This window comes from Verticillium nonalfalfae (genome assembly GCF_003724135.2).
Source record: "Verticillium nonalfalfae strain VnAa140/NRRL 66861 chromosome Unknown scaffold_143, whole genome shotgun sequence".
NCBI lineage: Eukaryota > Fungi > Ascomycota > Sordariomycetes > Glomerellales > Plectosphaerellaceae > Verticillium > Verticillium nonalfalfae.
The window spans coordinates 1-20,108 of NW_021167368.1; the positions used below are offsets into that span (position 1 = coordinate 1).

Sequence of the window (20,108 nt, forward strand, 5' to 3'; positions counted from 1 at the left end):
CGGCGGGAATGGCTCCTTCGGGAGCAGGAGGGGCAGCGGCGGGAATGGCTCCTTCAGGAGCAGGAGGGGCAACAGCAGGAATAGCTCCTTCGGGAGCAGGGGGGGCAACAGCAGCACCAGCGGGCACCTCGCCCTCGGGAGCAGGGGGCTCGGCGGGGTACTCGGGTCCGTACGTGGGCTGAGCGTGCGCGGGGGCAACCTGGCCGGGCACGGCGCCGTCGGCGAAGACGCCGTTGCCCTCAATGTGGACGCTGGGCGTAAAGTCGGCGACGGGCGCTGTGATGACGATCTCGCCGCCCTCGCAGACGCCACAGGCGACCTTGGTCTCGACGAAGAAGGGAGGCAGCGCGGGGCGGGTGTAGTCTGCGGGGTTGCCGGTGATGGTCTCTGTCACGGTGTAGCAGGCGTCCCAGGTCGATTGGGGGTTGGCGGCGAGGAAGTTGGTGGTCCAGGTCGTGGTCCAGATGGTCTCGGTGGTCATGGTGACGGCCGAGCCGCAGTCGTAAAATGTGGACGAGAGGACGGCGGGGTAGCTGTGGATGTCAGTGTCTGTCTGTAAGAGACCATGTAGGTGCAACATACACCATGATGCCGTTTTTCGGTGAGTGGTGCTAGAGATGTGGTTTGGGTGGACACTCGGCTGGCGAGTGATGGGTTGGTCGAAAAAGAAGAACAAGGGTCGAGTTGTCAATGTCGAGTACGAAAAGGCCAAGTCCTGCTTGTATCGTAAAGTTGTCGTGGTAGTCGTAATCGGTCGTGGATGTCGAATATTGTCGTGTTGGATGGGTGTACGGGATAATCATCTGCTGGGAGGTCGAGAAGACGGCAAGGTTTTAAGCATAGATGCTCCCGCAGATCTGCGAGACGGACGGGATACCACCGCGATCCAGAAGCCGCAGAACGGCACGCAAAGCTGTCATGCATTCTAGCGTCCGCCGTCACTTGAACAACGGAGCGTCGACGGGGCGACCCAACCACATGGAAAGGGGTCGTGGGAATGCTTCGACATTGGGCCACATTCCGTCAAAGGCTTCTTCGACGGGGATCGCCTCATGCGGGAGGGTCCAGATGCAGGTACTCAGCCCAGCTGGATCCCCTGGATCCCCAGGCATTCCGTGGGGTGTTCGAAGGAGAGGCATTGAGCGTCAGAGGCGTGCCTCGGGCGATTTTACACGTGGCGAGCTGTCTGATTACAGCAGCAGAGGGGGGGGAAGCGCAGTTTGCGCGGCTCGTTGCCTCGTCGAACGCCAAGACATGGGAAATATGGACATGGCGGTTGGAGGTTCTGGCGACAGATCGACGCGCGACGGCTTGACGTTGGAACGCACCAGCCTCTTGTGGCGTCTTTCAGGAGTGTGGCAAGCGCAAGGCGCAAGGCGCAGGCGCAGGCACAAACAGGTACGAGTGGCGTCTTGTCTCGCTCACACAAATTTTCACAAGGACAATGGTCTGTCCCCCATCTTCAGCATTTCTCCCCCACTCGGGTTCATCTAGAGGAGAAACTTCCTAATTTCAAGGGATAAATTGGTCTCCAGAGCGTCTCTCCCGAAGGAGAGAAGGCAACACGACACCGTAGGGAGCTGGATGTCGGTCGTGGCAGCTCTGTTCGCTTTTGATCTGGAGAAGAAAGGGAAAAGAGAAAGTGAGAACGGGATTTTTTTCTCGCGATGTTTGTAGGCGGCTGAAATGCACTAGTCCGCTTATGGAAGGCGGTGGTCCTGCTCGATGCTGCCCACGTCTAATGGCAGCGTCTTATGTCAGCAGTCTCCTGTCGGCAGTGGCAGTCGTCTCGTCGCCCACCCGATGATGCCTCTGGCCTTGGAGCCAGCACCATCACCATCTTCAGACTCCACGCGGAGGACGAGTACCGCCAGCACTTCCGTTGGCTTATTCCCTGTCTGTTGGACTGCACAAGAGAAGCTCGATTTAGAAGCTCGATTCAGAAGCTCGATTCAGGTATCTAAGAAAGCAAATAGTACGCCAAGCTGGGAATCTATCTATAAACTCCGGCCCCTGATCAAGCCAAGGTAAGGCAGGCCAACCGACGCTGACACGCTCAGGCACACACACACACACACACACAACCCCGCCGCTCCCTTATTTCTTGCCGTTGGCCGCGTCCTTGTTGTAGTTCGTACCCAGGTACCGTCCCTTGAGGAGCCACACGGCGAGGCTCGGCAGCTTGAAGGTGCCCATCTGCCCGGTGCCGCGGCTGCGCCCCATGGTCACGGCGGCGACGACCTTGGGATCCGGCGTGTAGGTGCCGACCTTGCCCTCGCCGGTGAAGCGGTGGTGCAGGCTCTTGGAGAGGAAGGTGGCCTGGAGGCCGGCGAGGTAGGCCGTGCCGTTCTCGAGGTCGCCGGCGTCGCCGACGACGTACAGGCTGTCGTAGCCGGGGACCTTGAACTCGGTGTTCTGGCGCACGAGGCCGTTCTTGTCGAGCAGGCCCGCCGGCACGAAGCTCGTGTTGGGCACGAGGCCAAACGTCGGCAGGTACGCGTCGGCCTCGAGCTCGGACGTCGCGCCCGACGCGTTGGTCAGCTGCAGAATCGTCTTGCCGGTGCCGGCGCCGCCCTCGCGCGCGCCCGTCACCTTGGACCGGTCGATGACCTTGACGCCGAGCTTCTCGAGCTCCTTGCGCGCGATGCGCCGCACGTCCTCGCGGATGTTGTCCTCGAGCGGCAGCACCTGGCCGATGACAAAGTAGACGTCCTTCTTGCGGCCGAATTCAAAGCCCACCTCGCCGGCCACCTCGACGCCCGTCGTGCCGCCGCCGGCAATGACAATCTTGTTGGCGGCCGCAATCTGCTTGCGCAGGGCGCCCAGGCGCGCCTTGGTCTGGTCCGTCGTGCCGACCTCCTTCCACGGCATGTCGTCCCGGGCACGCGAGCCCGTGGCGATGACGAGGGCGTCGTAGGCGATGGTGCGCTCGGCGCCGGAGACGGTGCGCACGACGACGGTCGAGGCGTCCGGGTTCAGCGACTCGGCCGAGCCGATGACGAGCTCGTAGCGGTCCTTGGGGTACTGGGCAAAGGCGGCCGCGAGGGGCGTGAAGAGCGTCTCGTCATCGTACTGGCCCGGCACGATGCCGCGCACGGAAGCCAGGTTCCAGTAGCTATCATGGTCAGTTTTTTTTTCTTCTTCTTCTTCTTTTCTTCTTTTTCGTTCTGTTCTGCCTTTGGCTGAGAAGCAATGTGACGTACTGTTCGGTGTTGGGAGTGACAATGATGACCTTGAGGTCCTTGGCCTTGGGAACCGTGTTCTTGAGGGCGCGGTGGGCGATGCTCGTGCCGGCCACGCCAGCGCCGAGGACGACGAGTGTCTTGGTCATTGCGGCTGCGGTGTTTGGTGTACGGGTTTTGACACAGGTGCGTTATGGTGAAGGGGGACTGGTGTTCGAGATGTGTGCAAGGTAGGAAGTAGTCGTAGTGCTGAAGCTGTGATGTCCCAGAAACGCAATCACAGACGGCACGAAGGACCCCTATATACCATCCCCTCCAGCCGCCGTCGCATCGTGTCTCACGCCACGCACCCCGGCAGTGACCATGTACCGATGGCGTCTCGTCAATGTCAGCTTGAGCCTCATTAGAAATCCCACATTGCCAAACTCCGCCCAACACGGCGCCCATCCCACAATCCCACATGGCGCCTCATGTCCAGATGGCAGCTCATCCCACATGGCGCCGTACCAGGTACGCCAGCCAGACAGGAAAGGGACCGCCCGCCCCCCCAATCACGGCACATCCCACACATGTGCTTAGGGGCCCCCATCGGCATCAAATCTGCTGGCATGCTGTGAATGACTAAACAAAGTGTAGTCCACGACCCCCATGCCTCGACCCAAAAGAACTGGTCAAAAAAAAAAAGTAAGCGTCTAATGATAGTACCAGGGGGGACTAGACTGAAGAAAACGGGATAAACTACTGTCCTTCGCGCGCGCGGCGGAGTCGGGGGGGCTTTCGTCAGTCAAGGCGACAGACGTGAAAAGGCTGATCGATGCATTGTTGCGCTGTTGGTGCGAGAAACGGCAGGTCGAGCCGGCGACACATCTGGTCTAGCGCGCGCGGTAACGAGAAAAAGGCAGGGCGTGACGAGAGCACGTGACGGTGATTTAGTCAGCGGCACGTCGAGTTGGCGAGGTGAAGGTTTGCGCGCGCCGGGCACTTTCGTGGGCGCTTCGCTGCGTGGTGTCATTTCTCGCCCACGTCTGACTCAAATGCAGCTCGCGTTCGCATTGCCAATGTCCGCGCAGCGAAGGGCTTGGGTTGCCAAATCTTCATTTCCTGTCTATTCAAGCGCAATGCGGGCCGTCGGCCTGACAGGACCCCCAATGTCGCCGTGGCCCCGTCTCCCCTTCACGCAACGCGCGCCTATGCCAGTCCCATGAAGACCACCGCCACCACAGCGAGACTCAAGCCCATGACGCCCATCCGGCCCGGAGGCCCGTACGTCGCTGATCCCGCGACCGGTCGGTTTCCGTTCTGCGTGCCCCCACCTCCCTGTACCGGCTGCTGCTGACCGAGCCCCGGCTGTCCCGGCACCGGCTGTCCCTGGCCGAGACCACCCCCAGGCTGCGCCGGTGGCGCTGGCTGCTGCTGCTGTTGCCCGCCGCCCACCGTGCCGTTGCCGCTGCCGTCGCGAATGGGCCCCGTGTTGCGCACGATAAAGTAGTCCCCCGCCACAGCGTTCATCTGCAGCCCCGCCGCCGTGAGCGCCTGCACGGCGTCGAACCCTAGCCTCTCGCTCGTGGCCTGCGACAGCGCGCTGAGCCCCTGCTGCGTGATCTGCGTGTGGTCGACGGCGACAAAGGCGTAGCGGTGTGCGAGGGGCGCCCGCGCCGGCGGGTTGGGCCCGATGTACTCGGCGAGCGGCGGCTGCTGCGCGAGGTTCTGCATGACGTAGACTGTCTTGGGCCCCGCCGTCGAGTTGAGCACCATGGGCGTCGGCGACGACGTGAAGCCCGTCTGCGCCCAGTGCAGCAGTGTGCTTGTCTGCGGTGGCGCGTTCGTCGGTATGTCCATGTCGATCATCATGATGGCGTACGTGCCCTGGAGCGGCTGCTCTGTCGCGATGAGCGGCACTTTGGCCGTTGCTGCGCTTGTTAGCATCGGTCGAGTTTTGTCGGGGTGGCGGAGATACGCACACTCTTTTGGCAGATTGACGCCGTTCATGGCCGCGATGCCGCCGTAGGAGATGATGAGCGCGCCTTGTCCCGCAGGCTGGAAGCCCGGTGGTGTAGCGGCCGAGACCAACGACGCCGCCGCCAGGGCGATGAGCGATGGAGAAATCATGTCAATAATTATTAAGAAGAAAACCTGTGACGGAGAAGAAGACGTATGATGTAAATCGAATTCCCTCCCCAAAAAACCCGAGATGCGTGATGCGTCGTGAGTAAAGGAACATCGACCGACGCCAGGCCAAGATCGTGTCAAAGAGAAGAAGAGAAGAGATGGACACGAGCCAAGATTTGCAGCGACGCCCATCTAAATGAAAGAATACGCATCTGCGACGGGAGACACACCATTCTCGGTTCCGGTGAGAGCTTCGTCCGTTCCTCAGCCCGCCCGAAACCAGAACGCCTCTGCGTGAAACAGGTGCTCAACAGTGCTGATACAGCAAAGAACCAACCTCTCCTCCGTATGGGGCCATCGCAATGTTCTTGCGACGCACACTCGTGCAGTCGCCGGCCGTTAGGCAACTTGAATCGTCCTCGGCGACGCATCTCTTTCAACATGTCGATGCAGCCGACTTGAAATTAACCTCAAGTCAATCGCATCCTGAAGTAGCGTGGGGTGAGGGCGACCAACATCGCAGTGCACCTCCGCAGAGCGCATCTGAAACGACTAATTCATCCCAACTCTGCTCGCCCCGGATGCCGATCGGCATTGCTCGAAACTTTGTTTCCGAGTCAAGGCTCCGCCCTAGCTACTTCGTTGGCGAACCAAAGGTGGTGCTGACGTGCTTCTCCCGTTTGTGGATGTCCAGTATGGTGCGACGCGGAAGGGGTCTCAATGGCAAGGTCCGATCGCCAGATCTTGCGATATCTGTTGCGCGGGGTGCTATTCCCGCATCCCGCATACATTTCCTAACTTGATGCAATGCTTGTAATTTGGCCCGAATGGGATAAAAAAAATCATTGTGTGTAGGGTTCAGTTGAAGCAAGTTGGGGCTAGATACTATGATGCTTCCACGACGGAAAGAATTCATGAGTTAAGAATCAAATCGCTGATGAGTGATGCCAGCACCACCGTTCCTAGAGCAGTCAACTAAGACCACATTCTGGTCTCAGATCTCGCGCTCCAAACCACATGTGTCTTGCCTGAGCGGTAGCAACAGGCTTGAAAAACCAGTCACGCAGTCGAAAGGCGACCTCACGTTCCCCGGCTGCTTCATCGATATGATCAATCTCGTACGGTGCTGCTAGCATCCGCGGGGAACCATCTGCCGCTTACTGTGTCCCGTAGCTACTAGTAGTTCCCGATGCTGACGGTTCAGACATGCAATCGATGGCCATCACCGTACTGTACCTGGTCAGGCGGATTACAAGATGAAAAGGGCGGGCTTGAAATCCCGATGAGCAGCATATCTATCAGCATGCCTTTTGGAAGTACTTCTGTTAGGTAGGGAATGTTAGGGGATCTAGGTACCTGAGCATTATGTCTACCATTCTTTTTGCAACCCGCTTGCTTGTTCAGAGGACTGTTCTGCGACTGACCGGGTAATTGCGAGCGTCAACGAAGCACTCATCACGGATGACGGTACAAATAAAAGCAGACTTCCCCTCAACATCCATACAGTTGATTGGCCGTCGTGTACTTACGCCATGACAACTGATGCACGACAGTGAACGGCGCCACAGCAAACGGCCGCATGGCTGGCGATCTCGGGTCGAAAGAGCGGGGGATGGGGCGAGACATATCTGTACTAGACAGGCTCTTGGGATACCGTTGACCATCAAGTACAGGTGAGTTTCGACCCCGCTCGGGCAGAAGAAGATCCTTGATCGGCGCGATTAGTTCGGCCACCCGTAGGCCATCCGGGATGAAGCAGCCCCAGGCCTGGCCCGTGGAACATCAGGCGATGATGGCTGCGAGTTGGCTTTGGAACAAGGGTCCTCTGGTGAGATCGGATCGAAATATCAGATCATGAGTCCGCGGCCGGCCGTCGTATCTGCTATCCATGAGGAAGATCGAAATGATATTCGCCATCTCTATATTTCCAACTGTTCTTGCCCTCGCGCGGGGGTGGCATAGCGAGTATATTATTGAGGCAGGGACCTGGGCTTGCATATGAAAGTGCAGCTTCCAAACCTTGCCACATCCTAGGCGTCAAGTCAGCCAAATCTGAACAATTGACCCATCAAGACATGGAATTGGAGGAGGATTCAACAAGCGCATGCGGGCAGGATGATCACTGAAAAATTCATCCGTGAGAATGCACATCCAGATGGACGCAGCGAGCGGTCGGCAAAAATAATGTCCCACTATATGAGTGAGCACCCCCAATTTACAAGTAGAACAGCGCCGGCCCATGCTTCGCTGTCCGGCTGTAGAGCCTTCTGGTTGGCCATTTTTTCTGTCGAGTGCTATGGCGGCACCACCGGCTCCCATCATGCCCAACAACATAGCATCGACGCGGCTGTTATGTTCGTGGAACGACCGCTTGCGTATGGGACACAGTAGAGCGGGCGCCGGGATGGCAGTGGCCATTGAGGCGGTTCGCATCATAAGTGACGTCGGACGTGGGAGCGTATGGTGCGGTGGGATGACAGGCGATGTCATTGAGCCTCATCGCGGGTCGTCAGCGCGCAACCCTCCCGGACAAGACGAGCTTACGCTGAATGTGTCCATGGGTGCCACGAGCGCAGGACGCATTCTTCTCAGGCTGATGACAACACCCTCTTCCACGGCCGCGAATTGGGAGATCCGGGCGACGGTTAGTTTGCTTGCATTGCCGTGTGGTAGCCTCGAGGCCGACGATGGACAGAGAGGGTAGACAGGAGCCATGTCGTCACGTGTGACGCCAGAGGTGTTGCAGATCCCGGAGAGATGCCTAGTGCGGCCTTGGGTGATCTGTTTTGGCCCAGCCCTCGACGTCGCTGCTGCACATCCCCCGGCTCCCGGACGCCCAGACCAGGCTGGAATGGTGAAGATTTGCGTCGCTGGTATGGTGCCTCTTCGAATGGTGCACATCAAACTAAGTGATGCTTGGCTACCGCTGTCGAGGAGCCGCAATCGCCAAGATCATGACAGAAGGGCTCGGGCCAAGGCTTCTGAGGGCAAGGGGCGAGCAGACGGATGGGCATAGCCAAGACGACGTCAATCGGAAATCCTTCGCGTTCTAGGCTCCTGAAATGTGAGGGCTCGCCCAGGTGGATGTCGTACGGACGAACGATGGATACCCGTGTCGTCGGGGAAGGGAGGGAGGGGGTGATGCAAGTGATGGCATGAATGGAGGCAAAGATGGGCAAACCACCGGGCAGGAGCTCTGGGTGGCCGTCGTTGTCGTCGCGCAAGTGGAAACGGTGACGGAGACGGGCGAGGGGTGTGCCGTCGAGAGGGTGGGGCAAACCGACTTTGCGTGGCATTGATTGGACAGGCCTGACATCATGTGGCGGTGACTGACCTCACTGGAGTTTGACTCGATGACACTCGTCCTCCACCTCTGTCCACCAGGGCTCCTCCATTGCTGACGTTTCGACGGTTCGGTCGTTCTGCCATGTACGTTGCTGGCTGAAAATTCCGGGGCGTCTTGTGGTGTTCTTTCGCTGTTCGTATACGGATACTCGTCGGGCGGCGAGGCTCTATGTCGTCGGTATTGACGTCTGGTGTTTTGCCGCTGCCGTCATGGCACATTTGTCTGGCTCCCGCCTTTCCACTTGCTTTGCTGCCTGCCCCTAATGATCAGCACCCCTCAGCAGATTGCAGACACGACCGGATGAGCTCTGTTTGCTCGGTATGCATCGGTCCGCGTCGTTTTGGTGATCCCTACGATGGTGTGTCTTGAGAACCCCCTTTCCGCCTGACAGCCTCGTCGGACCCCATATTCTGCTACTGATGCAACTTCACGAGCTGATAGCTGTCAAGTCGAGGGTGGGTGGGCCTTGGCAGCAACGACCTGTCCGGCTTTGGATGTCAGTACCGGTTGTGACCCCCTTGGGCATTCTGCCGTGGCCTCGATGTCGGTACATGTGGGAACCGAGATTGCCATCGTGCACCTGACCAGCCTTTCGGAGGCAAAATATGGCAAATTCTCGCACTTTCAGAAAGCGCACCACCAAGAACGGCGGGAAATCCCATGTTGGTGTGGCAGCGGAAAGTGAGGATGAAGTCGCCGCCGCTCACGATCCCGAGCTGGGCCCCATAGGAACGGAGATCAAGCCAATGGGCTCACGAGCTACGAGCCCGTCCGAAACAGACAGAGACTGCGAATGGCATCACCGGGGCGGTCGCTTGTTGGGGGAAGGCAAGGGGGACCCTAGGATGGGCGGCGCTGATCAGGTCTAGGTCTAGAGGGTGTACAGCAATCCAAGTCTATCCACGAGGCTCAGGAAGCTCGTCCTCAGAGGAGCGGAGCGGAAGGGAGGTAAAGCTGTGAACTGTGAGCGGAAGAGATTGATGTTTGCTTTCAGGGTCCATTCTTCGCCTCCCGACTGGGGAGGGGAGACACAGGGGTAGTCTGCATGACGCGCCCCGCTACGACGAGCGATAACTGGCTGGCGCAAGACGCAGGAGGTCATGTCCAATGACATCATGCACACAGACCAACTAGCGCATACTTCGGTCTGCCGATCGCCCACCGAGACAGGGCAGACAAAGCAGCGAGGTCACTGGCTCCGCCCCCCGCAAGTGATGCCTGACGGAAGGGCCTGCTTTTCCCTGGTGCGTCGGCGGGCGAACACGGCGTGCCAGGCCAGGCGTGCGAGGCGTGCGAGGCGAGCAGGCGAGACAAGGCAAGCATGTCACCGCTGAAGGGGGCGGCGTCTGTCAGCGATCTGCAGGGTCCTGCCGTTTCGAGCCGTCGTCTCGGTTTTGCCTCCATCCGGCACCCACCCAAAGGCGCCCCCCCCCTTCGCACGCTTCTGCCTTTGCAGCCAAGCCCAACGCTATACCCGAGTTCATGACCGCCTGCTTGCATGAACGGATGATGCCAGAGAGAAGAAGTGCTGGAGCCTACGTCTTGCTATTCTCAGCTCAGCCTACCTGGCCTACATGACCTACTCCCAAGTCGGTCTGTCGTCACAGGCCTCACCAGTCGTCCAGCCACCTCAGACGCTGGCAAGTAGACATATTCTGATGGCCACACCCCCGTCGATGAATACCCTCAACGAAACACCAAATCTCTTCCGACAGAAGCGACTCCAATTCCGCATCATAACCCCATCTCTACCCTCCGGATGTCTCTCGACCGTGGCGACCGGTACCTGATTGGTTTCTGTCTCCAGTTAACTTACGACATTGCAGGGCCACCGTCTCCACCTCCACGACGTTCACCGCACTAGGATGGCCGTCCATCACTGCCGATCTTTTGATCAAAACGGCCCTCGGACTGCGCGCAAATGGGTGGGTGGATGCAGAGGATGATGAGCGACAAGACGAAGGGGGTGGGGAGGCCAAGGGTCGGTGGGACAGGGGGGAGTCGACAGTACTGTAGGGGGGGGGGGTCGACATGGTGGTGGCTGGACCCCTGGATTGCCTGGACTGCCTTTGTTGGGGTCCACACGAGAAGGGGGCCCTCGCCTGGCTTCCTACCTGGTAGGTACCCAAATGTGCCTCGCTACCCTTCCCAGCCAGAGGTACTCTCTGCCCGTGCCAGGCCCAAGACGGCGCCAGCGTCAGTGTCAGAACCAGAGCGCGCCAACATCCCCCAGCGCGGCCACACGACGCAACACAGTTGAGCGCCTCTCCTATCCTCTCGCTGTCTCCTCATGTTCCCCAAAGCCGCTGATCATTCCCTCGCAGCCCCCCTTCTCAGATTTGCTATAATAACCCAGCTTCCCTCCACCTCTCGACCGTTTTCTTGATCCGTTTCAGTATCATCAGCACCAGCAGCCCTTCTTCACTTCACTATACGACTACAACACAACTACACTCATCAGCAAGCCTGTCTTACATCCAACACATCAAACAATCTCCATCAACCACAACAACCACCAAACAAAACTCACAACCTACACCTCACCTACCGCCAATATGCCCGCCCGTCAAGACGCCTACTCTGTCTCCATCCCCACTTCTCCTCCTCCTCCCGCCAGCCTCAACGTCTACCAGCGCTCCATGCACCAGCACACCAAGCGCCAGATGGAACTCGCAAACCGCTCCTCCCACAGGCGATCTGGCGAGCATCGCGGTTCCGTCACCTCAAACATGACGAACGGCAGCATTAGTCCCGCTGAATCCCAATAGACACGGGATGCACAGCAAATACGGGATCGCTGAGTCAAAGTTGTCTGCTCAGTTACGATTCAGGCCTTTCCGATGGTGGAAGATGAGCACGGCCACGCCCAACGTACTGGGCTCCTGATCATCGCTGAGCGCAATCTGGGGATACCCTCCTCCAGGTTCCACACCATGGGCGACAACCTCACCTCTCGCCCCACCACCCTCATCCCACCCTCACGTTTGGGTCCTGCTCTTACATTTTACCTTGCTTTTCTATTTGCTTACAGCAATGCATGGCGTTCCGGCTGTCTGGGTCATGGCTGCTACGGAGAGATACAGTAGCATTTGCCGCTAGGCGCGATCATGAATCAATGAATATTTTTATCATACATCTTACTCTATAAGTGCCAATGAATGTGACTTGCTCGCCACCTGAACCAGCAATGTGCGTTGATCTGGCAAATGAAATTCTTGAGTCAAATTTACGCCTGGCTTTTGGTGTCGTGACAATGGGACCCTGATCATCAGGCTGGGCGCTGCAGCCACCCGATGGTTTAGTCCACGAAGCGGTTACTATGTGAATCGCACTAACGGCCAGACTTCAAGGCTCGCTGCACGGGCGCGCGGCCTGTTGTCAATACACAGGAAGCACACGACTGAGAGAAAATCTTTACACGTCATTGTTCAATCATGTTCTGGGTATCGTGACTCGTACGACCGCAGCACAGCCTTGGGAGGGTGAGTGAGTGGGCCCCGCTCGAACCCCTGTCTGCCGCTGTCCTGCCCCCCCCCCCCCCCCCCCTGCCCTGTTTTCCTGGGCTGGCCCAGCACCGTCACCCAGCAAGGCCAACGCAACTGCAAAGGACCATGACGCTGGCTCACACGAGCGGAGCCTTCTTTTTGATACCCAATTTCGCGGCATAGTCGACCTTCTTCTTCTTCGGCGGCCTCTTGAACGGGGCCGGCGGCGGAGGCGGAGGCATGGCCGTCACGTCCGCTGCGGCTCCGACCGCCGTCTCCCCTGATACAGCCGCGCTATCGCCTGTTATTGGTGTTGTCGACAGTGAGGAGGAGGATGATGGTCGTGCTGCCCCTGAGGAGGAGGAGGAGGAGGGCCTGGCCGTTGCACTCGACAACGGGTGGGGCTCCTCGTCGTCCTCCTCAACATCCTCCATGACCTCCTCGCCCAGCAGATCAAGCATAGACCGTTCCTTGGCCGCGGCAAATGCGCGCCTCGCCGCCTCATCATCCTCCCTCTCCTGCCTCGCCCTCTCCTCGTCCTCGGGCCGCACGACATAGTCGGCAAAGTCGACGCCCTCCTTCTCGCTCCTCTGGATGCGGGCGTTGCGCTGGCGGATCTCGTCGAGGGCGTCGGCGGCGGCCATCTCGCGGCGGGCGTCTGCGTTCTTGGCCTCGAGGTCCTCCATGGCGTTCTTCTCCTCCTCGCCCGCGGCCTCGGCCTCCTCGCGCTCGAGGCGGTCGAGCCGCTCCTCGACGCCCTCGTCCTCGCCCGCGCGGTTCCGCCACGGCTCCATGTTGCGCACGGCGCCCTTGACCATGGTGTAGTCGTTGATCTTGGGGTCGGTGCGGAAGATGATCTCCGCCGAGCAACGCGTGCAGCGGATCGAGAAGAAGAAGATCTGGATGCCGAGGTACCGCTCGCCCTGCGGCGTCTCCTTGCGCGAGTTGAACTTGCGGCCCTTGTAGATGTACTCGCCGCATGTCGTGCACTTCATCGAAAAGGGGGCCATCTGTTTGTGGGGCGCGGGGTCCAGGTCAGCTTGCTGCGATCAGAGATGCAACCGAGACGGAGGGAGGTCACGTACGATGCGGACGGCCTGCGTCTTGACGCCCGTGGGCTTGGGCCCACGCTTGCGCGTCAGGGCGCGTGGATCGAAATCCGGGGGGAAGTATTTCGTGAGAACCTTTCGCTCGGACATGGTGGGCGATCAAGAGAGGTGCGCGTGGCTGGGTGAGGGGAAGCGCAGTTGCAACTGTGGTGGTGACTGTTGTGAATCGACCCGACGTTGTCACGAGTGGCAAGGCTGTCACTGCAGGCACAGCAGAATTCGATGTTCAAGATGACGTAAACAGCAAAAGTGGAGTTGCCAGCCAGCCTTGTGAGCAAGTGATCAATTGACAGCTGATGGAAGTGACAGTAAGGACAGTGCCCGGCAGTGGCATCGTAACTGGGCAGCTGCCAGCTCTCCCTCCCCCTGTCGGGAAGACAAAGCTTCACTTGCCATGCCCACTCAAGGACCAACGTACCATTATCACCTTCAGCAAAATGACATGGACAGAGTGAGCACTGCAAATCTCCGAGACAGATAAAACCCTCCGCATGACCAGACTTCGCTGACTTCATCATATCTGGGCACGCTGACGACTGCCAACTTTTCGGAGCGTCGGATTGAGGACTCATGCTTGCAGACTTGAAATGGCCCAAAACAAGGCCGGTGCAACATCTCTCCCCATTTCCATGGCACCACTCGATAAACAGCCCATTTGAAGTGGCACGCATGTCCCTGAGGCTACTCAACCTATCACCTGTCATGACGGCCGCGGCGGCGGGCGGCATACCCACAGGATCATCAAGGCTACCGTTTTCGAACCGCGCCCCGGCTCCCCGAATAACTTCCTTTACAGCCTCCGTTACCACGCACGTCCCCTCCAGTCCCAGTCCCAGTTCCGGGTATCCCCAAGAAGATCACCAGTCGAGGATCTGTAAGTGTGAACCCAGCAATCGGGATCAATTGCTTGGTAAGGTTATCTTCTGTTGATCGACTGGATAGACCCGGCTTGGCCGCGCCTGGCTCTGCGGTCTCGAAACCCAGACCGAAAGAATTCATATGTGAAGAATCTCTGGGAGAAGACCACAGCGTTGCGTTGGGTGTGTGGTCATGATGGCAAAAATGAGACGACGTCGTACCGTCGTGCGCTAGCCGTTCAAGCATGATCTCCGTCATCTCCGTCTGGGTGGCTACCCCCCTTCGACATGGTCACTTTACGCTCACGTTTCCCCCCAAAACCTGCCGCCCGTCTCCCCTCGTTGAGTCCGGATCATAGCTCCTCACGAAAACGGGGATCCTTCACGAGCAGCACCGCAAACTCCCGGTTCGGACTCGATGTATTTGCCGGACCAGGCGCGCTCAGGCCGCACACGTGTTTCCGTCTGCCCAGCTGTGTCATCCTAGTCTGAGTCTCTTTCTTCCCAGGCCTGCCATGTGCCCAACCCGCCGCTGCCGTCTCTGTCTCGTGAGGTGGTGGGGCTTTCCTCGGTGGTGACCCCGTCCGATATATACCAACTGAACCAGCCCCCAAACTGCGTCAAGCCAAGACCCGCAAGCTCGTTGCAGTGCAAAGATCAGGAATCCCAAGTTCTAGGCCCTCCCCGCAGCGGCGTTGCATACACCATCCCTCCTGGCTGGGTTGTGACCCGCAAGATCAAAGACAATCGTCGTCATGAATCATCACAAGCGGCCGGCTCACCATCCTCCCTCCCACCCCGGCTCCCCACTCCAACACAATTGCCGGGTCCCTGACCGTATCTGCAATACCGCTTACATACCTAGACCCTCCGCTAAGCCTCAGCTGGGACCACCCAGGCCGGACTAGACGAACGGTAGCGTTGCGCCTCGAGGTGTCAGAAAACAGGTACGGCCAAAAACAGGGTTCAAACAAGAAAGCAGGGTCTCCATGGCCTCTGCTAAAACCAGTTACCGGATGAAAAAACCACCCCGTTTCCCTTCCAGCTCGGAGCTTGCTCCGGCAACCCCTGCCCATCTTGCCGCTTGTCTCGGTCCTGGCAGCGCGGCCTGACGGACATGGTCCAACCCGACCCCTGTCAGCATTCACTTACACTTTGCGTCTGCAGCCTCAGAGGCTTCCTTGACGACAGGCAGAAGACCGAGAACGAGATGATCCAGCCGAATCGTCTCTAGCCACGGCGATCGCCGCCGCGCGCCCGTCTCGATACCATGACCTTGCGAGGTGTCTGCGCACATGTACATGGTAAGTCGCTTGCTCATCTGCCGCGCACGTCAGAAACCTGGCCCGCTGCCAGTGAAGCCATGGCGCTACAAGCGGCACCTGCGCAGGCTCGCAGGATGGGAATGAGAGAGACGCAGGATTTCCTCCATGTCTGCCACCGCCCCCTCCCGTGGTCCGCATGCTGAAATCCTGCATTTCTGCGTCTTGAGGCGTACCGGGATTCTGACTCGACATTGTCGAAATGAGGATCATCACACCTACAGAAACAGAGGGGTCGGGGAGAATTAGTCAGAAACCTTCGTCTTCTCCCTTGCTTATGCCCCCCCCCCCTTTTCCACTTTCCCTTTTGCTTCGTGAACCTTCAGATTGAAGCCGGCACGGGATGATGGAAATTGGCTTCTGTCTAAATGCCTCAGTACAGTTGGTCCTCTCGGAGCCCTACAGCTCCCCGCCAACACCAGACTCCAACATTTCTGCAAGCATATCCCACTTGGCAGCCGCCTCGTCGCTTGACGCCCGCGCGACCCCCCGCAGGCCCCCGCAGATGAATCTCATGTGCCTCTCGAGGTCGCCGCTGATCCCTGCCAAGATCGCAGTGTACGTTTCGTCCTGGTGTCCCGAGGATTCCGCCGCGGGACCTCGACCTTGACGATGACGTTGATGACGATCCTCTCTCTCTCCCGTATCCTCGTTTGTGTCTAGTTCTTGGTCGACGCCGTCGTCGTCGCTGTCCTGCACCCACCGAGCGGGCCGGGCCCTCTTCGGTGTGCCGCCCCGCTGCTGGTATGGCGGCGGTGAAGACATGACCGACAACCGCGACAGCTCGTGCCTCTCTTCGGCTTCCTGCGCCGCCCTGTGCCGCTCTGCGCGCTCAAGTCTGATGATCAGGTCGAGAACGTCGAGGATTGTTTCCCGGATGGGACCCAATTTGCTGCCCAGGCAGGCAGCGTTCATGGCCTGTCGGGTGACGGCCAGGTGCACGCCAATCATGGCGTCGACGTCGTGTGCGTCCCTGAGCTGCTTGCGCAGCCTGGCCATGGTCGGCGCCAGCACGAGGGTCGACAGGTAGGTATGCACGCAGTTGCAGAACCAGAGCAGTTTCGAGCGGAGGCGGTAGTATGTGGCTTGCTCGTGCCAATCCTCCTGGTCGGCGACGTAGCTGTCGAATGAACGGTTCGTCCCCAGGAGCGTGACCCCGCGCCGGATCTGCAGCAGGAAAGTAAAGACGGCCTGGTAGCGGGCCAGACACTCGCTTGTGATGATCAGCTGGATGGGCCACGCAAAGCGGTAGGCCACGACCAGGGTGGGCAGCAGCTTACGGACCGAGTCCCTGCTGCGGGCGACGGGCGCCTTCTGGCCGTCGGCGTCGACCGTCACGGAAAGGCGCTGGGCGTCGACGCGTGAGGAGAAAGCCTCCTGCGCGAGCCCTGTCAGCAGGTAGCGGTCGTGCCAGTCGGGCTTGGCGGCATCGATCCTGGCAAACAGGTTCCGCGCAAAGGCATCGGCGACGAAGCCATCCGACATGAAGTACAGCGACTCCAGCGCGTCAATGTTGGACCACAAGTCGCAGGATGCGAAGAGGACCTGTTTCAGCGCCTCGGATGTCGCGTGATGCTTGCTCTGGATCCAGGAGCCGAACGCCGAGCCGAAGAGCTCGTTAAAGGGCGCAAAGTCAGACCCCTCAGGGCAGACGGCGTCAAAGGTCAACAGGGGCTCCGGCCTGTTCCACTGGGCGCGGGTCGACTCGTATTTGCCCAGATGCTTCAGCACGACGATGCTCTTGCCGGCCGTGAAGATCTTGGCGGCGCTGGGCTCTAGAAAGTTGGGCACATGCAGCTTGCCGTCGGATGTGCGCCTCAGCTTGAACTGCTCCTGCCAGATTTGGTTCAGGGGTACCTGGGAGACCGAGTCGGCGACGAAGAAGATCTTGTCGGCCGGCAGCAGCTCGCCCTCGTGCATCCAGAGCCGGATGGGGCGCAGGTACATCTGGAAGCACTCGAAGAACATGCGGCCCAGAAACTCGTACGTGCCGTCCTTGCCGGCGGCCTGCGCGGCGCCGACGTGCTGGTAGAGCAGCTCGAGGTATCGAAAGGCGCCGACCTGGGACCCCTCCTCGAGCTGGCGCACAATGTCGGACAGCGCATTGAGGGGCTCGAGGTGCGGACCGAGTTCGCGCTGCAGGGCGATGGAACTCACGACGGTGTCTCGCGGCGGGGCGATCAGGCGATGCTGGATCCGTGATAGTTCCTTGTCAAACGACTGCAGGCTCGTCATGACATTGGCGTGAAAGACCTGCAACAGCGGCATCGTCTGCCTCCGGCTCGCAAAGGACCGCAGCACGGCGAGGCGGCGTCCCGCTTCGGCGAACCAGCCGACGAGTGCCTTGCACGTCTCCCACGCCATGCTGGCCACCTGGTACGCAGGGTCCGGCTGGCCGTGCTTCTGAAACAATGATGTCTCCAGTCCCTGGAGCATGAACAGTGCCTCTCTGATCATGTGAAACTCGGACACGGCCATCTTGCGCGACGGCCCTGCCGAGGGTTGCTGGTGCCCGTCTGGCAGGCGCCACGACTGGCTCTGCTGCACCGCCTGCAAGGCAGCATCGTGCCGCGTCTCGACCTGACAATCCTCGGGCCGCCGTACAGCGAGCGCGTCCGAGGCCGCAACGGACGTGTCGTCCGAGTCGTGGCCCGCGCCGGACGTGTTGTCCTGATAGTCCTCATCGTCGGAGCTGTCGCGAAAGTCTACGGACCGCCACAGATCCGGCTCGCGATGCCACCCGTCCTCCCTGGCAATGTCCTCCCACGTGAGCGGCGGGCCGGCCCCTTCTTTCGGCCGGCGCAGGAGCGCGAGGTCTTGGAGGTCCGTCTTCTGCGCAGGCTGGTCGGCGATCTCGAGGAGAAAGTGGAGGATGTCGGGGGCCCATTTGGTGCGGAGCGGGGCGAAGGCGTCGAGGCTCTGGCGGAGGGCCCGGGCGAGGCCGTCGCGGTGGTGGACGCTGAAGCGCTCCTCGAGGCCGGCGAGGCGGTTCTCGACGTCGAACTGGTTCGTGCGGAGAAAGTTGTGGTGCCGCAGGGTGCGGATGGAGGCTTCGCGGCAGCGGTTGAAGCGATGGGGTGCGTTCTGTTTTCGGCAGGGGCTGGGTCAGTGCTCGTGGCTCTCTCTCGGCGGGGGGGGAGGGGAGGGCAGGTGGTGGGTGGTTGGTTGCACACCTTGCTCGACGTGGAGGTGACGAGCTCGACGAGCTCCTCGGTCAGGGCGCCGAGCTGGGCGGCGTGGGCCATGGTGCGCTCATCGATCGGGTGTCGGGGCGGCTCGAGGTTGACGATGGCGGCGGGGTCTAGCAGATGGGATGGGAGCTGGTGAGGTGCGACGCGGTGAACGGTGAAAGCGTCGACGGTTGACGGTTGACGCGACGAGGTGGGGTTGTTCGACCCGGCAGGTGGGGGTCGTCTTTGGGGGTTCTTGGCGAATGACATGTGCTGGAGAGTGGTCCTAGCTTTGACAGCTTTCAGGGGCCGAGCTTTCAGGGGCCGGGGTCAACTGGCTTTGTCTGTTCTGGTGAGACGGCTTTGTCCTTTGGGTTGATGGTCAGCCGAGACGGTCTGATTGAAACGGGGAACCTGGGGAGTGGGTACAAGACCTCAAGGCGCTCATCATCTCGGTAGGCATCAGTGATAGCGGACTTGAAGCCCTGTAGGAGCTGGCTAGAGAGGAAACAAGCAGCGTGGTATATATGCTTAGCAGCATGGTATATGTGCTCAACGGGTCCCTGACTGGACAGAAGTTTTGCTCGTCAAGCCAGAGCCAAGACGGAGATTCCAGACAGCGAGGAGAAACCCTTGTCTGATTGACTAGGTGCATAGTATCGTCGTGGTCATGCTGAGGCTCATCGTCCGAGGTCAGGACGGGCAACAAGTCTCTCGGCCCGTGTACGATGCCAATCGATGAGAGTGAGGCGGCAGGCCAAATGTGACAGCCCTTCTGCGCATGTATTTATCATGCGCCATCCACGCAACTGCCTCACACCTCGTAGTTTTTGTTGTGCTACTCAGAACGGGCCGGCCTCCAGTGGAGACCCGAGACTGTATATGTACATGTCTACCTTATCGATCCTTCGAGGGGACTAGTCCTTATGCCTGCACCCAGCATCAACCACAGCCTTGCATCCTGAAGGCCAGCACGGGTTCATGTCAATCAGTGGCATGCGACCTCAAAACACGCAGCGTGTTGCTGGGCGTGCCCGCTGTGAACAGGCTCGGTCCAGCCATTCGAGAAGGTGACCGAAGAAGTCATGCGTCCATATTTTTTCTGCTCTGGTCATTGCGCATATGATGATCCATATATTTTCTGATCTGGCTATTGCGCGCAAATAATCCATATATTTTCTGATCTGGCTATTGCGCGTATGATGATCCATATCGTGGGCTCATTGCATGACTGAATGTAGGTAGGATCCAAGACGAGGAACCTCGTTCAGGGTCCTTATCATGCCGTCCACCTAAAACGGTAGCGCGCGCAGGGGGGGGAAACGGGGCGCAGACGGCCGGCAGCGCAGAGAACGTGGCCAACCCCCTGGCTTGCGAGCCTCATCCATTGGCCGTTACGGCGTACATGTACATGTAGAAACCCCCCACCCACGAGGCCCCGATCCACCGTGACGTGCCCATTTTGGCTGCACGGCCCTGGACCGCGTACAAGTAATTCCACCTCGAAGCAACACCATCATCTCCTTTC

The 20,108-nt window shown here is 59.4% G+C and overlaps 6 protein-coding genes across 6 annotated transcripts; 1 reads left to right on the forward strand and 5 right to left on the reverse strand.

Moving 5' to 3' along the window:
• Window positions 1-117: 117 nt before the first annotated feature.
• D7B24_001945 (uncharacterized protein) lies at window positions 118-587 on the reverse strand (the record flags this gene model as incomplete). The annotated part of the gene is made up of 2 exons (XM_028636163.1): window positions 118-533; window positions 583-587. Coding segments are annotated over 2 exons (421 nt in total), but the record flags the coding sequence as incomplete, so codon positions are not given.
• Window positions 588-2,097: 1,510 nt separating this feature from the next.
• D7B24_001946 (uncharacterized protein) lies at window positions 2,098-3,331 on the reverse strand (the record flags this gene model as incomplete). Its single annotated transcript, XM_028636164.1, has 2 exons — window positions 2,098-3,115; window positions 3,204-3,331. 2 exons carry the CDS (start codon window positions 3,329-3,331, stop codon window positions 2,098-2,100), a joined length of 1,146 nt encoding a protein of 381 aa, XP_028491537.1.
• A 1,039-nt stretch (window positions 3,332-4,370) lies between these two features.
• Window positions 4,371-5,291, reverse strand: D7B24_001947 (uncharacterized protein; the record flags this gene model as incomplete). The annotated part of the gene is made up of 1 exon (XM_028636165.1): window positions 4,371-5,291. The coding sequence occupies one exon, from the start codon at window positions 5,289-5,291 to the stop codon at window positions 4,371-4,373; it is 921 nt and encodes a 306-aa protein (XP_028491538.1).
• Window positions 5,292-10,396: 5,105 nt separating this feature from the next.
• D7B24_001948 (uncharacterized protein) lies at window positions 10,397-11,405 on the forward strand (the record flags this gene model as incomplete). Its single annotated transcript, XM_028636166.1, has 3 exons — window positions 10,397-10,419; window positions 10,464-10,562; window positions 10,994-11,405. The coding sequence occupies 3 exons, from the start codon at window positions 10,397-10,399 to the stop codon at window positions 11,403-11,405; spliced, it is 534 nt and encodes a 177-aa protein (XP_028491539.1).
• An 854-nt stretch (window positions 11,406-12,259) lies between these two features.
• Window positions 12,260-13,321, reverse strand: D7B24_001949 (uncharacterized protein; the record flags this gene model as incomplete). Its single annotated transcript, XM_028636167.1, has 2 exons — window positions 12,260-13,132; window positions 13,208-13,321. 2 exons carry the CDS (start codon window positions 13,319-13,321, stop codon window positions 12,260-12,262), a joined length of 987 nt encoding a protein of 328 aa, XP_028491540.1.
• Window positions 13,322-15,809: 2,488 nt separating this feature from the next.
• D7B24_001950 (uncharacterized protein) lies at window positions 15,810-18,850 on the reverse strand (the record flags this gene model as incomplete). Its single annotated transcript, XM_028636168.1, has 2 exons — window positions 15,810-18,510; window positions 18,594-18,850. The coding sequence occupies 2 exons, from the start codon at window positions 18,848-18,850 to the stop codon at window positions 15,810-15,812; spliced, it is 2,958 nt and encodes a 985-aa protein (XP_028491541.1).
• Window positions 18,851-20,108: the final 1,258 nt, after the last annotated feature.